General features: G+C 41.6%; 1 protein-coding gene across 1 annotated transcript in view; it reads left to right on the top strand.

The window, feature by feature from the left end:
* The window catches only part of TOPBP1 (topoisomerase (DNA) II binding protein 1), a 40,417-nt gene that overhangs the window by 465 nt on the left and 23,630 nt on the right, over positions 1-16,322 (top strand). The window contains exons 2-14 of the mRNA XM_015412240.1: positions 2,834-2,920; positions 3,813-3,947; positions 5,217-5,360; positions 6,161-6,342; positions 6,884-7,077; positions 8,552-8,731; positions 9,768-9,937; positions 10,498-10,661; positions 11,201-11,445; positions 12,230-12,531; positions 13,092-13,264; positions 14,259-14,470; positions 15,419-15,711. Coding sequence (XP_015267726.1) covers positions 2,837-2,920; positions 3,813-3,947; positions 5,217-5,360; positions 6,161-6,342; positions 6,884-7,077; positions 8,552-8,731; positions 9,768-9,937; positions 10,498-10,661; positions 11,201-11,445; positions 12,230-12,531; positions 13,092-13,264; positions 14,259-14,470; positions 15,419-15,711 — 2,478 coding nt within the window. The 5' untranslated portion in view covers positions 2,834-2,836. The remainder of the gene's footprint in view (positions 1-2,833; positions 2,921-3,812; positions 3,948-5,216; positions 5,361-6,160; positions 6,343-6,883; positions 7,078-8,551; positions 8,732-9,767; positions 9,938-10,497; positions 10,662-11,200; positions 11,446-12,229; positions 12,532-13,091; positions 13,265-14,258; positions 14,471-15,418; positions 15,712-16,322) is intronic.

Genomic DNA, 16,322 nt, shown 5'->3' with positions numbered 1-16,322 from the left:
AATCACATAGTGAAAGTGGGTACCCTGCCCTTTTTCTGAGGCGTTCAGAGTGGTGTGCCGGAGTTTCACAGTAACCCTCCATGATAGTCTGAATTGAGATCTTGTCCATTAAGTTAACTGGTGAGCTTCATGGGTGAGAGAGATTTAAACCTATGGCCCCTGTCTGTCAGTTCAGCACTATGTAGTGCATCACAACATCTCTCAGATCTCTCTTTCTCTCTCATGACTGAATATAGTTTCAAAAATTTGAACACTTTCATCCTCAGGGGTACCGATCCCTGCCAACTATTTTAGATTCTGTTATGTTATTTTGTTTTGTTTATATTCAGTTATTTGCATACTGACTTTCCTGATCCCTCTACCTTGGACAAAGAGGCCAGTCCCTTCGACAAAGATTTAGTGGACATAAGTCTGGCATTAGCAACCACAGTATTCAAAAACCAGTGGGGGAACATTTTAACCCTCCAGGACATTCAGTTGTTGACCTAAAAGTAGCCGTTCTCTTATGAAGGAATTTCAAAGGGAGATTAGAAAGAAAGACTGCTGAACTTGAACTGATAAATGAAGCTCAAGACAATGCATACATGTGTACTGAATTGAGATCTAGGCATCCTGTCTCATTACCAACACTGATTTCTCCATGCCTGCTACCCCTCTGCATATCACACTTAATTCAGTCATGCCTGCTATTGCCATTCACCAGCTATTGTCATTTGCCTGCTATTGTCATTTGGCATCTGAAATCACTCCACTTTCCAGTATTTAGGACAGATGGACTTATATTCTAGCTGTATCTGAAGAAGAAAGCTCATACCCTGCCACAAATTTTGTTAGTCTTTAAGGTGCTCCTGCACTCTTGCTCTTTTCTACTGCTACAGACAGACTAACATGGCTATCCATCTTGATCTGATCACTAAAAGTGGTTTCTATAAACAAATAAGCGGAGAGACTTAACGCCAATGCCTCCTCAAAGAAACTATCTACATGTTAACTACCCTACAAACAAGCAGGCTCTATTTGTTTATCCATCAACTGTGCTGTGGAGTACTCTACAAGATCCAGATTTCTAGTTGTGGAAGAACAAAAGGCTGAGAAAACATCCATGTTTTGTAAAGTAATATGATTTGAACTCTTTGTGCCTTTGACATTCCCCCTACACAAATGAGAACCATATTAGAAGTTGGCTTGAATGGGCTCTAAGGACCATATTGCTCCAGTCTTGGTCCATCTACAGTGACTCCCAGTTTGTTTCTAGGCCCAATTCAAGGGCATTGATCTTTAAGACCCTATATAGTTATGCGAACTTGAACTTGAGCAAACTTCAGAGGACGGCGGAAGACAGGAAGGCCTGGCGGGATCTGGTCCATGGGGTCGTGAAGAGTCGGACTCGGCTGTGCGACAACGACAACATAGTTATGTGGCTAGGGACCAACATTCCTTCAGAAAGGTGTTGACAAATTTTCTTCTGTATTATGAGCGCCCCCCCCCCCCAATTTAGGAGCCAAACTGATTTTTCAGGGTCGACTGTGCGACTGAACAACAACATAGTTGACAAATTTTCTTCTGTATTATGAGCCCCCCCACCCCCAATTTAGGAGCCAAACTTATTTTTCAGGATTTATATTTTAATGAACGTATTCCTCCTAAGCTCTTCACAGTTTGTTGTTATTTTTTTAAAGCTCTAACAAAAGTGTTGTAGCATCTAAATAAATATGATTTAACCATGGCTGTTATTGCAACAAAGCTAATCTCTGTCCCTCACCGAAATAAGCTTTGTGCATCTACTGAGAATCACCGAGAGACACTTAGAATACATGACTGCTGGAAATGCTAGGCACCACAGTGAAATTTCTAGGTGCCATGGCTCCCTGGTGTCTGGGATTAGTTGAGCCCTGCCTTTAGGACTGCCTACTACTGTAGGAGCCTACCTAACCATAACATTGTCTGAGCCCCTCCTTCAGATGCCTGTTTTCCTTAGCTATATGATGGCAACCCAAGAAAGGGCCTTCTTGATTGTGGTGCCCAAATTATGGAATATTTGCTTGGCCCCCTTCTGTCACTGTCTTCCACTACCAGTTGAAGACTTTTTTGTTTTGTCTGGCATTCTCTTAATGAGCCCTCCTTCTTGCCTTGTATTTTAATTGGTGTCCTCAGTTTTATGTATGCATTTTAACTTTTTTTAAAAAAATGTTTTTATGTTGTACTTTATTATGCTGTTTTAATTGTTAGCTGCCTTGGTGGCACTTTTGGGGCAGAAAGGTGGAATATAAATGTGTACTAAATAAATAAATTCTGTGCCTTATAGTTTGCGGTATGGCTACATATTTTTTTCATTTGAAAACAGTGGATGTCTAGAGTTGCACATTTTTTAAAACAAATGCCTCTTTGTCCATACTCACCAAGAATTCCTAGCATAATGATAATCCTTAAAGGTTTGTAGTATTCTTAAGCCAGATCACTAAGGCTCTGAGTATGAAGCTCTGAAATTGTCCATTTCTCATGAAATTGACAATGGGATCTTCGGGAGAGACATTAATTCCTTAAAAAGCCTAACTTGGATGATGATTAGAACTGATGGAAGTGTAAACTGGGAAAGCTTGTCACAAGGTAGGACTAGCTGCTAATAAAGGGTATTTTCAAGATTTTGTTGCATATGCAAAACAGCTGTAGTCTTATATATGAATAACTGGATTTTATCTTGTTTGGTAAAACTGTACCTGTACCTTGGTATTTCTTGGACAGGCCTCCATTTGCGGGTGATTATTCCTTTGACCTGTTGTTAATAATTCATTTCTCAAGAATACTACATTTGCTTTCTTCTCTCCTTAATCAGTTAATGATGAATAGTAACAAGGAACCATATTTTGTGAAGTTTATAAAGTCTGCAAAAAATTCAGAATTTTTCCTTCAGGCCCTTGAGGTAAGTTTACTTGATACCTATTTGAGCTTGGTTGCATGCTTAGTAAATGTTATGTGCACACTGACTCTTGGTAGTGGAAAGTGCCGTGAAGTCACAGCTGACTTATGGCGACCACGTAGGCAAGAGATGTTCAGAGGTGCTTTGCCATTGCCTGCCTCTGCGTCAGGACCCTGGTATTCCTTGGAGTTCTCCCATCCAAATACTAGCCAGGCTTAGCTTGTCATCTTGGTGCTTGGGGGGGGGTCAACAGTCGGAGGGCTTCTAATGTCCTGGCCCCACTGGTGGACCTCCTGATGGCACTGGTATTTCTGGCCACTGTGTGATACAGAGTGTTGGACTGGATGGGCCTTTGGCCTGATCCAACATTGGCGTCTCTTATGTTCTTATGTTCCAAGATCAGATGAGATCAGACTAGCCTGGGCCACTCTTAGTCTGATGTTATTAGACAAAACTAAGTCTGAACTTGGCATCAGAGTGTGTATCTGTGCAAAGGAGCCAGGCACAGAAAGGGATTTCTACAAAATCCCAAGTGTCCGGAAAAAAGAAATTAGAGGTGCTTAATCACCCCTACCACCCTTCATGGAAAAGTGATGTGTGTTCCTGTATCCCTTTGGCAGCTTAAAAAATGCTAGCTGTGGTCTTGTAAGATCATGGCTGGCAGGCAGCCCCATACAACCAGGCATTTTTTTTTTTTAAGTAAGAAGTAGTGGGAGGGAGAGAATGTAGCAGTGATAGTACACTTCCTATTTCTGTACTGTAAGCTGAATTAAATGTAGCTCCAGCTATTTATAGTTTTGCGTTTATAGTGCAGCCACTGTTTAAATAATGATAGATGGGAAGGAACAGTGCTTACAAATTCGCATTAACTATAATACTTTTGTGTGTTTTTCAGTCGATAAAAGAATTTCAATCAGATGAATACCTCCAGATTCTTGAAAAGGAAGCCGCACTGAAAATACAAGAGAACGACAAGTCCCTTTATATATGTGATCAGTTCAGTGGAATTGTTTTTAATCACCTTCAAAAGGTTTGCTCCTTACCTGTTAACCCTTAAATGTTTTGTACCAAAAAGAAAGTAGAGGTCTTGTTATAGGAATGAGTCTTGAAAATCCTTGGGTTCACATGATCGTTCCTCCTCCTGTTTTTTATGTGACTTGGAAATTAATCATTTCAATTTCGATTTAATACTGATCCGCAAGCTTGGGTAAGGGGCAACTGAACCGTAGGGATTTGATGAATCAACAGTGTTGTTTGTGACAATAGTGATTCCTTTCCATACAACATGCAAGGGGAAGCAGTGCGTGAGCCTGAGGATTTCCAAAGGCATGGTCCCATAATCATGGCTTGTTGTGATGTGTGGCTTGTTCCTGTAATGACAATATTTTCTCACTGAGCACTTCAAGTAGAAAGCCCCACAAGACAATGGGTATTCTGTGTACTTGTGCAAATGTGTGTGTGTGTGGGGGGAGTGAATAGATATTTCTTCCACAGCTGCTGTAAGCTGTTCCAAAGACAGCAAATATATCTGTATAGTAGTACATACATGTCCTGCCCTTCCTGTAAGGAACTCAGGGTAGTGAACATGTTTCTGTTTTTCTAAAGAACATGTTTCTGTTTATCCTTGCAACAAACCCGTAAGGTAGGTCATGGCAGTGGAGGGATTTGAACCCAGGGCTTTCATATTGCAGTCCAGCACTTTTAACTTCTACACCACACTGTCGCTTTGGTGTAGTAGTTAAGTGCACGGACTCTAATCTGGGAGAACTGGGTTCTCCATTCCTCCACTTGCAGCTTCTGGATGACCTTGGGCAAGCCATAGTTCTGTCAGAGCTGTTCTCTCGAGGACAGTTCTCTCAGAGTTCTCTCAGCCCCACCTCCCTCACAGGGTGTCTGTTGTGGGGAGGGGAAGGGAAAGGAGTTTGTAAGCCGCTCTGAGACTCCGAGTGAAGGACGGGTATAAATCCAATCTCTTCTTCTTTGCTTCTTAATGAATACGTGACTACTTTCTTGGGTTTTAGTATAGTAGTCAATTACAGGCTGTCACGAGCTTTTTCTGCATTATTTGGAAATTGAGCCACCCTTCTCACATTCAGAAAGAATCAAAACTAACCATATAAACAGCTTTCAAGATGGATTTTGAGAATAGATCATAGCTTAGATCTCTCTAGTTTATTATTTGATGGTTGTTTTTTTTTTAAACCAATTATTTGATGTTTGTTGAATGGATGGAGGGCTGGTGGCAGAGCGATTCTTGATGGGAAAGTATCCTATTGATTGACTTTGTCTCTTGTTTCAGCTTGGCTGTAGAATTGTTGGACCACAGGTAGTCATTTACTGCATGCAAAACCAGCGATGTGTTCCGAGGGCTGATTACCCAGTTTATAACATGACGATGGCTGATGTAACGGTGTCTTGCACAAATCTCCCCAAGGAAGCACGAGTAATGCATTGTGTTATGGCTTTTTTCAATCACTGTGTGAGGTTTATCTTCTAGATAAATTTTAGATGCTTGCGACTGGTTTATTATTCTGAAATGCCTGTCCCTGGGAATTAGAGGCCAAACAGTGCAGTCCTAACCATAGCTATACCCTTCCAAATCCATTTACTTCAGTGGTCTTAGAAGGTGAAACCCTGGTTGGGACAGCACTCAGACTCACTTTCAAGTTGTCACTTAAAGACGACAAGATGTAAGCTTTCTCTTAGAAAGGCAGCATTCAAAGTGATGGGGGGTGTCATTTCTAAAACAAACTTCTGTAATGTGACAAGGGTCTGATGTCTGGTTTCTGAGTTTTAAGAGTGTCCACAATTTCCTTAGGCAAGTTTATTCCATTGTCCTGTTCTTTCCTTGTAGTAATATATACAAATCTATGCTCTTGTTTAAGGACACTAATAATTACTTGATCTTCCTGTAGCACAACAGAAAACCTTTTCATATTATCTGAACACTTCACACACTATCATGTCTCTGTCTGCTACCTCAAGCCAATTTGACCACTTTCAGCATCTCCTTGCACTATTTATATTTTTGGCACGCCATAATTTTTGTTTCCTTTCTCTGAATCTTTCCACTGTGCCATTTCTGCTTGTAAACTGTACTGGCAAAAGGGGGACAATGTCCTTTAGCTGTGCTTCTACTAGTATTATGGTAGCGTAATACCTTTAGTATTCAAAATACTTTGCAGATTCTCAGGATTTGTTTGAGCCATTCTTAGCTAACATATAATTTCTTTCCTTCCACAGGAGGAGGTCCACCAGTACATACAGATGATGGGTGGCCGTATTTACAGAGATCTTAATATTTCAGTGACACATCTTGTGGCTGGAGAAGTTGGAAGCAAGAAATATTTAGTTGCTGCTAATTTAAAGAAACCCATTTTACTTCCCTCTTGGGTGAAAACATTGTGGGACAAATCACAAAACAGGTGAGGTATATATTTAGGAAACCAAAACGCTTGAAAAATCTGAGTTACGATCTTTACTGAAGATTTTAATCCTGTGTATAACCCTGCTGTACTTGCAGAATGTAAGGTTCAAAACTGTAATGAGAGAGGTCACTACTAGGAATCATATTCCAACTATCTCTTCTTGCCTGAAACTAAACATGTTGGGTTGGATCCCATTAAAAAATCGATATATGCATGTGTGCGTGGGGTGGTAATTTTCACCTAATCTCCCCGTCACAGCACCTCTCCAGGTTTCCCCTTATTCTGCTCCTGGGTGTGTTGTTCCCCCCCCCCCCAGCACATTTCAGGGACATTTTAGGTTGCAGCGAGAAGGGGGAGATGGGGAAGTACACTTCTGTGTATGGAGTCTAGATGGGACCCAACATGTCATTCTTCATCGTCCCAAAGCTATACAACTCTGTACCGTTTTAGTTACTCATGCAGTACTCCTAGTGCTTTTAGTTTTTCCTCTGGCAAAAGATAGATGGCAGATGTGTTTTATGGCTCTTGTCTCCAACAGCATGATTAGATACACAGACATAAACATGGGAGACTTCTTATGTCCTTTATTTCGTGGTTGCACAGTCTGTGTAACGGGCTTGAGCAGTCTGGACCGAACAGAGGTCCAGCGCCTCACTATCGAGAATGGCGGCCAGTATTCAGGTCAGCTCAAGATGAACGAATGTACCCATCTTATTGTTCAAGAACCCAAAGGTAAAAACGCTTTTGAAATGCATACCTTTTATTTGGCTTGAGTTTGAGAGACTTCTTGTAAATATTGGCAGACTTGTAACTATCAGCCTTGTAGGAATCAGTTCTGGATGCAGGAGAGAGCCTTAGTATGTCTTTTTTCAATTTGTTAAGTTGCAAAATGTGTTTGTCTAGTTATTTTCAGTGTGCTGTACTGCTTATGAACAGATTCTTCATAGCAACTTATTATTTTCTAATAACGAGTTGTTCAGATCATACTTTTCCATCGTCATTCCCCCCATCCCGTGTTGAAGACTGCACCTCTTGTTTGTCATTTTCTTTTCTCTCGTGTTTTATTTAACAGTTTATATTTTCTGCCTTTAAGGATTTCCTGAGCGGCTTCCAATATAAACATAAAAACAATATTTAAAAATAGATGAAACCCATTAAAACAGTGTCATAACCCAACAACCATAAAATGAGATGGGAGAGAAGCTAGAGACAAAAACACAAAGATCTGAAATCAGCATACGATTAAAAAAAACAACAACACCTCCTCCCTTACCTGGCTGTTTGAATGATACTCTATATAGGCTGCGGTCACACGTAACAGAAGCCACACAAGTGAGACGGAAAACAGGCGGAGTTTCCGGGCGCGATCTCACCAGCACATCTGGGAAGCGTAGCACTCCTGTGGCTCAACCGAGGCTTCCAGCCGAAACTGCGTGGCAAAAAACTAGTACCTTGGAGGTACTAGTTTCCGGAAACTGCGGGGCAAGGGCGGGCGTCTGATCGCGTTTCCGGTGGCATCCGGCGCCCGCCCATGTCCCCTTGCAAATAAGGTGTGTTTTTTTGTCCAAGTCTCTGTGGATGCGCATGCGCACCCAACGGAGCATGCACATTTGTCATGTACACAAAAATACAAAACAGTTTGCCGCGGCGCGCGCTTCTTCGTTGCGCGCCGGCTTGTCCTGTGATCGGCACCTCTCCCTTGCCATGGAACCTCCACGGTACTTCCACAGGACCTCCACAAGAGGTCTGATCACGTAACTGCGCAGTAGTTTGCCCCAGGGCAAACAGCCACGCTTCTCCTCTGCAATTTCCTGCCCGCGTGACCGGGGCCTTAGTTAGTCTTCTGCACATTTGCATTAGATGCAATTATTTGGATGAAGCCTAGAGAATACATTTTTCTCCATGTTATAATTATGACCTCAATGCAATTATATGGCATACATTTAAGACTTTATTTCTGTCCACATCCTGTTCACAACAGCAAGCATAAATCTCTCCATGTGTCAATGCAGTTATTTAAAAGGAATAAGCTGAGTATTGCTGCAGTCATCATGTCCAAAATGAGTGAGAGGTTGGGTTTTCACATGTCACTGAAGAAGTATCCTATAACCAACCATATATGTACTTTTGGCAGTTTGTTTCTCAGACAAATGGCTTGTAATGTTACAGTGTGTGCTTTGGGGGTATTTTTTTGTACATGGGACAGGTCCAAAATACGAGTGTGCAAGAAGATGGAATGTCCATTGTGTATCTATCCAGTGGTTCTTTGACAGTATTGAGAAGGGATTTTGCCAGGATGAGTCGATGTATGCAGTAGAACCTGGGTCAAAGCAAGAGAGTGCCCCAAGCACATCAACTCCTACCAATGAAGCCAGCAAGCCTGATGGTAATTAGAACAGTTCTTGACTGCATTATGGCTCATAAGGCCCCAGTCTTGAAAATGCTTCATTCCGTGGTATCTTTTATAGCATTACTGGCCATAAATATTTGAAGGACCTGTACAATAATCAGGCCCTGACCTGGGTGGTCCAGGCTAGACCAATCTTGTCAGATCTTAGAAGCCAAGTTCTGGTTAGTACTTGGATGGGAGACCACGAAGGGAGTCTTGCCTTGAAAACCCTACAGGGTCACCATATGTTGGCTGTGACTTGGTGGCACTTTGCACACACACACAATAACCAGACTTGTGAGTCGTGTGTGGAGGATGAGTGAAGGCCAGACCAGCGACCAACTTCCTGTGGTAAAATCTTTGTGTACGTAGATAGCTACTGCAGGTTGGATCTTGTGGATCTGTTCTGCTAATGGTGGTGGTGCTTTCTCTGGCGCAAAGAGTCTGGAAGAGGAAAGTGCCACTGATAGTGGAACAGATCTGTAGAAGCCAACCCAATGGCTTGGATCCACCAGAGAAATTTCACACTGGTGGCCATTTTTCTCCAGTTTCACCTTCATCTTGTTCCTAGGTGCCTCCTGTCCTACAAGAACAGAATTTCAGGAGTTGTTTTGGACTGCAGTGGGAGAGGGGAGGCAGGAAAGCGGAGTGTTGCAGATAGAAATCCCTTCCATTCATGGAAACCTTCCGGTGGATCCAAGTCCACATGTATCCTATCCTAGCCTGTGATGTTTTTAGTAATAATTAAAGTGAGGAAAGAACTGCATGCCAAATATTTTATTGGTGGCACTAATGCCCTGTACATTTACAAAAGCATCTTGAAGTGGTTTCTATAATTCAAAGGATATTTTCACTGTATTATGAATTGTCTAAATACTTGTACCTCTGATACACTTAAATAATAAGATCTTTTTAGTCAGTAGTTCTTGCCATCTCTTTCTTTTGTTATACCAGAGTAAGATCATAGATTGCATAATTATACACTGCACTAAGGTCTATCTAACTTCCTTCTTTATTTGAATTTTATTCAAAGCTCGGACCCTCTCAGATGTCAGCCATATTTCAAATATCAACTTCAGTGGTGTTAATGAAACAGGATGTAGCTCGGTTGTGAATAGCAAACTGGATCTGCCTTTTGTTGATCTGATCAACTTGGATATTAGTTCTTTGCAGGCTCCTGAAGATTTACTGGATGGCTGTCGAGTATGTCTTACAGTATACATGCACTTATGAGATTACTCAGCTAGTTATGTTGACCTATAGAACTATACAGTCTACAAGTTTTGCAGGGAAGCGTTGTACCTTGCTGTCATGAATGAATGTGTGGCAGTGAATGGCTGTCATTTCTGTTTGTCTCTTCCTCCAGAAAAAGGCAGCAAATGGCCTTCTTTCTCCCAGCAGCCAGGCCAGGCAGCCAAAGGCATTCAGGTTCTTTGTTAGGGTACCACTTGTACATTGTAGCTGTTCCATTATTAGTTTGCATGTTATTCCATTCTAAGGAAATCTGGATTAATTGCATTTCCACTATCCAGAAAGAAATTTATGTAGGAGGTTAAACAACAACAACACTCTGCTAGAGAGTAAGAGGTTTAAGCTACAGTCCCAAGTAAGAGATTTATACTCTGCAGTAGCTTTCCTCTTCAGCAGTGGGAAGGACTGCAGAGAAGACTTTACAGGAATGTTTAGCTGTTCATGGGGTTGTCTTTAACCATCTGTGATTTACTGCTTTGGATCAGGTTTGTTCTGTACTTCTTCCTTTGCAGATTTACCTCTCTGGTTTCAGTGGCAGGAAGTTAGATAAGATGAGAAGGCTTATTAATTCTGGAGGTGGTGTTCGTTTCAATCAGCTCAATGAGGATGTGACACATATCATTGTTGGTGACTGTGATGATGAACTGAAACAATTTTTGAAGAAGACATCACAGAGGTACTAGTAACTAAAGGTCTTTGTCTGCAAGCACATTTCCTTCTAGAAGCATTTTGATAGCATTTTAGTTTTAAAAAATGAATGTTTTCTTCATGTGGCACATTCTTTGGTATACAATGATGAGCATCCTAATTAAGTTGTGATTATTTTAATTTAATGAGAACTGTTGATCAGATCTGAGAGAGACAAGTGATCTGTAACCCCCATTATCTGTAACCGTGCTCTTGTCCAGAGTTATGTACGTGTTGTGTTTTGTTGAATGTGAAGGATATGGCAATTAAAATCATACATGAGAGATTCTTTGCTACCTGTGCACGCTATCTAGTAAATCTTCAATTGGCAGAAGTTTTCTTTCAGTTCTATGAAAATCAAATGCTGAGTTGTGAATATTCATTTCAGATCTGCATGTCACTTTTTGACATTCAAAAACTGTTGCTTGGTCTGGGCTTTGTGGTAGAAATGTAAAATATATATGGCTACAGAAGGAAGGGTAGGTTCTCCCCGCCCCGTCATCTGTAATTCGTGTTTTTGTTTTATAGACCGTATGTTGTGACAGCAAAATGGCTTCTGGAATGCTTTAGAAAGGGTTATTTAGTAGCTGAGGAACAATATATCCCTGCAACCTACCAAACAATGGATGCTTCCCTTTTGGAGCACCATGTAGTGAAGCCAGTGCTTCCTAAAAAAAATAGCTTTTCAAAGAAAGAAGCTGTGAACGTTACGCCAGCTCATGAAGCAGACGAAGACCTTCTATCTCAGTATGTCACCAATAATTCTACTGCAGGTAAGATCCATCCGTCCTACTCTCACTTAAGGTGTTTCTGTGTTCCCCATCCTGCTAACACCGCACAGTGCCTCCTTTCCTTGAGATCTCCTGAAATTATTCTTGGGGAAGTGATTTGCCATTTGCCTCACAGAAGCTGCAGTGTTTGTCACTATTCTGTGATGCAACATTCATCAACAGTTAAGAGTTTGAACATTCCTGTGACTTACGAGCAGCTCAGGCAATGACTGGAAGGTGCATCACAGCGACTTTACCCATGTGTGATATGTGGCAGGAGGCAATCTGTTTGTGTATGGTTTATGTATGTATGAATAGATGATGAAAAGGACATCATAAATTGCCTATGCTATAAATCTTTTAGTGCCCTATATACCTATTCTCCTTCAGTTTGTTCTGTTTGGGCTGTGCACAGGATTAAACATACAACACTGCCTAAGACCATTGGTCTGTCTGGCTCCTACTGCCTATTCTTTCCATTGCTGTCAGGTAGAGAATGGGTACATTTGACAAAATTTTCCACCAACAATGTTAGAAGTATGTAGAAGAGACTGGACTCTGATTTTACATCTCATTTTCTCTTTTGCCTTACATATATAGAAAGTTGTGTGCAGCTTGTTTTTTGACAGTCTTGTCCAATTCCCCTCCTTATTGCACCCATCCCACATGGCTTTTGTCCATGTATCCTCAGCGTAGCCTTTTTGGTGATCAAAGGATTAACCTGGTCGGATCCAAGCCATGCATTTCTTCCATTGTGGGATTGTAGCATTTTAAATTTTCCTTGCAGTTGATGTTGGTGACTGCAGTGATACTAATCACCCCGCCATGCAAGGAAAAGAGCTCCCTGCCAGTATTAGTTCCGTGACAGAGACTTCTACAGTTGTTGAAGGAGCCTTATTCGTTGGCAAGAAGTTTATTCTTCTGGGCTTCGGCAAAGAGGATGAATCCTGCATAAGAGGCCTGATTGAAGAGTATGCGGGAAACGTTCTGTCTCAACATAGCAAAGCAATTGGTGACTATGCTGTGGTTCCACTATCAGGGTGCAAAGTGAAGTCAACTGTTGGAGAAGTGGTTACAAATACATGGCTGGTAAGTGCAGATCCTAGGAGAGTATGTAGAATACATACTAAGGAATAAGGATAAATGTTACTGATCATTCATTTTCTGGTCTCATTGCATTTTACTCTTATAATCACCGACTTCTTCTGCCCACAGATAACATGACCAAGAACTTGTACATATTCATGTGGAGCCAGCTCAGAGTCTCACCGGGTTACTGTTAACAAATGTCATCCTTGTGTTGCTGTTGGTAATTGCTGACTTAGCCTGAATATAGCAGCTGCAGATAGGATTTGGTGTTCTGAACGTTTCCCCCCAGTTACGATGCTGGTGATGATTACTAGAAGAGAATAGTGGTTTTAAGTATTTAAACAATTGCTAGTTTTTCAAACTGCATTTTTCAAACCTATCCCAAGTTTCAGAAATATGTGCAGACATATGCATCAGCGCTCATAGGATTTTGGATTAGGCCCCGATCACTCCAAATAATTCATTTGGTGTGTCGTGGTTTCTTGCCCCAGAATCTCAGTATTACTGAAAGATGTTATGGTTTATTGGTTAATTTGCATTATTTATTTCACCCTTGTTAGGTGATGTGTGTTGAACAGCAGGTCCTTCTAGATCCAAAGTCAAGTCCACTTTTCACACCAGTGTCTGTGAAGGAAGGAAGCACCCCCTTGGAAGAATGCGTTTTATCGTTCAGCCAGTTTAGTGGAGCAGAGAGAGACTCTTTAATATACCTGGCAAAGCTGCTTGGGGCAAGGTATGCAATATGTCACCATCTGTGACTTTTCTGTGACGTAGGACTCTTCTAGGAGCTGCGGTGGCTCAAGTGGTTAAGACGCTGAACTGCAGGCTGTGGAAGGTCAGTAGTTCAGCAGTTCGAGACCCGGGTGCCGCATGATGGAGTGAGCTCCCATCTCTAGTTCCAGCTCCTGCCAACCTAGCAGTTCGAAAGCAAGAAATTGCAAGTAGATAAATAGGTACCGCTTCGGTGGGAAGGTAACAGCGTTCCGTGCGCCTTGGTGTTTAGTCATGCTGGCCACATGACCATGGAAACGTCTTCGGATAGCGCTGGCTCTTCGGCTTTGAAACGGAGATGAGCACCACAACCCTAGAGTCGGATTCGACTGGCTTTCGAGCAAGGGAACCTTTACCTTTACCTTTAGGACTCTTCTAGAACTCTGAAATAGTGAAAGGGAGGTCCATTTATGCGAAGGAAGTTACTGCTAAACTATTTAAATGCATTCATTGTGGTCTTAATTGTCACTTTTTATTTTTAGAACATCTTAAAGTGTTTCTTTAAAAGTGGTGGGCGACTACATAAGGCTATCATTTGAATGTCTAATACCCAGGGGGTTGGCTTCCATCCAGATGGAAAAGATCTACATAAAAGGGCCAGGCCAGGGCTACAATTAAGGGTTCTCAAAAAATGAGAAACCTCAATTTGCAGAAAACTACATTTTGTTTAAAATACGGGGGAGGGGGCCAAGAGCAATATTTGCACATGCAGAGGTATTGGGGAGGGGGGGAACTAGCAATCCACACTAGTGCCCAACAATGAGGGAGTGGTGCTGACCCCCATGAGGGGGAGAGCGGGACCAGAAGCAGCAGTGACGGGAAGAGAGGAAATGGAGCAAGTGGCAGGAGATGGTGGGAACGGAGCCCTCCCCTCCCACATCCTTGCAGGTCCACCTCAGTATATAAAATGCCACCACATATTTTGTTTTATGAGCTTGGAATGGTTTCATTTTCAGAGTTCAAGAATTCTTTGTGAGAAAGGCCAACCCAAGGAAAGGCATGCTTGTCAGTACCCATCTGGTAGTGAGAGAACCGGATGGTTCTAAGTACGAGGCTGCAAAGAAGTGGAATCTCCCAGCTGTTACTATGGCTTGGCTGCTGGAGTCTGCCAGGACAGGGGAAAAGGCCAAGGAAAACCAGTTCTCGATTGACAGTGTAGTTGCCGAAGGTAGGCTGACACGAAGTTTTTGTTGGTGTGTCCATGATGTATAATCCAGAAAAAGAAAAGCTTTAGATCAGGGGTGTCGGAGGGCTTCTATCAGGCCCGCAGTGGGACCGGTTGTCTTCTGCTTCTGTTTCCAGTTCTGCTGTTGCCACAGCCACAACATCATAGGTTTGCAGCTTACAGATACACACCTGAACAGCAGAGTCAAGATTGCAGCAGCACAGACATTTTGATGCAATAATTCAGAGGAAGAGGTGTCAGTTAAATAAACAAAATATTGCAAGAGTGCTAATGTTTTAAGCATGTTTTTATTTTAAGTAAAAAAAACCCCTTTGTGTTTGTGTCCTTTATGAAGTTTATATCTCTGCTACCTGGCATTACATTTTATGACACACATGGCTCGGCCCAACAAGGTCTCATTTATGTCAGATCTGGCCCTCATAACAAATGAGTTCGACACCCCTGCTTTAGATTTACCCTGTTTTTTTTCTTTTCTCAAACATAGTTCTTTTAAACTTTTTCTGCCAGCATATCCTAAGCACTATATAAGTATTGTCATGGATCCAGGCTTGCCTTTGCATGAGCAGAAAGGGGCGTGGGTGTGCATGTGATTTCCTTTGATTCCAGAACGTATCGCTTAGCAGAAGGCCAAGCATTGGCTTCAAGTCAGTGACATCAGTTTTTTAGCACTCTGATAATGCAGTCTCCTCCTCTCTTACAGCTGGCTTCATCATGCGGTTCAGTGCATGCAGGAAATGGGAGAGGGAAAGGAGGGTTGTTTTTATTTATCCCAAGGAGCAGCTGAGCTGTATGAAGTGCAAATTCTAGAGGAGAAGATGGACTTTAGATCAGTCTGTAGTTTGAAGGAAAAGAATAGAATAATGTTTACAACAACATTCTGTTAAAAAAAATATGCAAATGATGAAGTTTTAATTTTTTTTTAACACATAGGAGAGACCTTCAACAATGAGCCGTTTAAAGCAGGAATAGACGCAGCATCTTCAAATACACCTGACCGACCTCACAGCATCTTTGAAACTGGGAAGGGAACAGCTGTGACTCCTCTTGATATGAACCGGTTCCAGAGTAAAGCTTTCCAGACCGTTATGTCACACCATATTGGTAAAAGGCCAAGCCCCCCACCAGAAGGAAAACCGGTACAGAAAGAACCATCTCTGCATTTGGATACCCCATCCAAATTCCTGTCAAAAGACAAGCTCTTCAAGCCTTCTTTTGATGTCAAGGTAAATGTCTTGGAGATCTTTGTTTATTTTTTTTAAGTTTTATTTATTGGTTTTTTATAAAACAAAGTTCTCAAATATACATACACCTTCGAGTCATTTATACATTTTTCAACCATGTATACAGTCCCACCCATCTCTGCTCAAACAGTTCTTCATGTTTCCCTTGTAACATTAAATTTAATTTGTCTATTTCCGCTACTTCCATCAACTTTTTTATCACTTCCTCTCTTTTTGGGGTGATCTCTTGTTTCCAATACTTTGCCCATAAGATCCTTGCTGCCGTTATTATGTATAATATAACATATTTGTCATTATAATTTATACCATCCGGAAGTAAGTTAAGTAGAAATATTTCTGGCACCAGGTCTAGCTTCGTTTTACATATTTCTTGTATCATTTTCTGTATACATATCCAGTATTTTTGGGTTTTTGGGCACCGCCACCACATGTGGTAAAAGGTTCCAACACTTGTTTTGCATTTCCAGCAAGTGTTGGAACAGTTGGTATAGCATTTAGCTATTTTTTCTGGTGGCCAGTACCATCTATGATACATTTTAAACATGTTTTCTTTGAAGCTAGTTGCCCTCATAACTTTGATTGACTTCCACATC

Source organism: Gekko japonicus, unplaced genomic scaffold, assembly GCF_001447785.1.
Source record: "Gekko japonicus isolate JY-2015 unplaced genomic scaffold, Gekko_japonicus_V1.1 scaffold747, whole genome shotgun sequence".
NCBI lineage: Eukaryota > Metazoa > Chordata > Lepidosauria > Squamata > Gekkonidae > Gekko > Gekko japonicus.
This window is presented reverse-complemented; position numbering and strand designations above follow the sequence as displayed.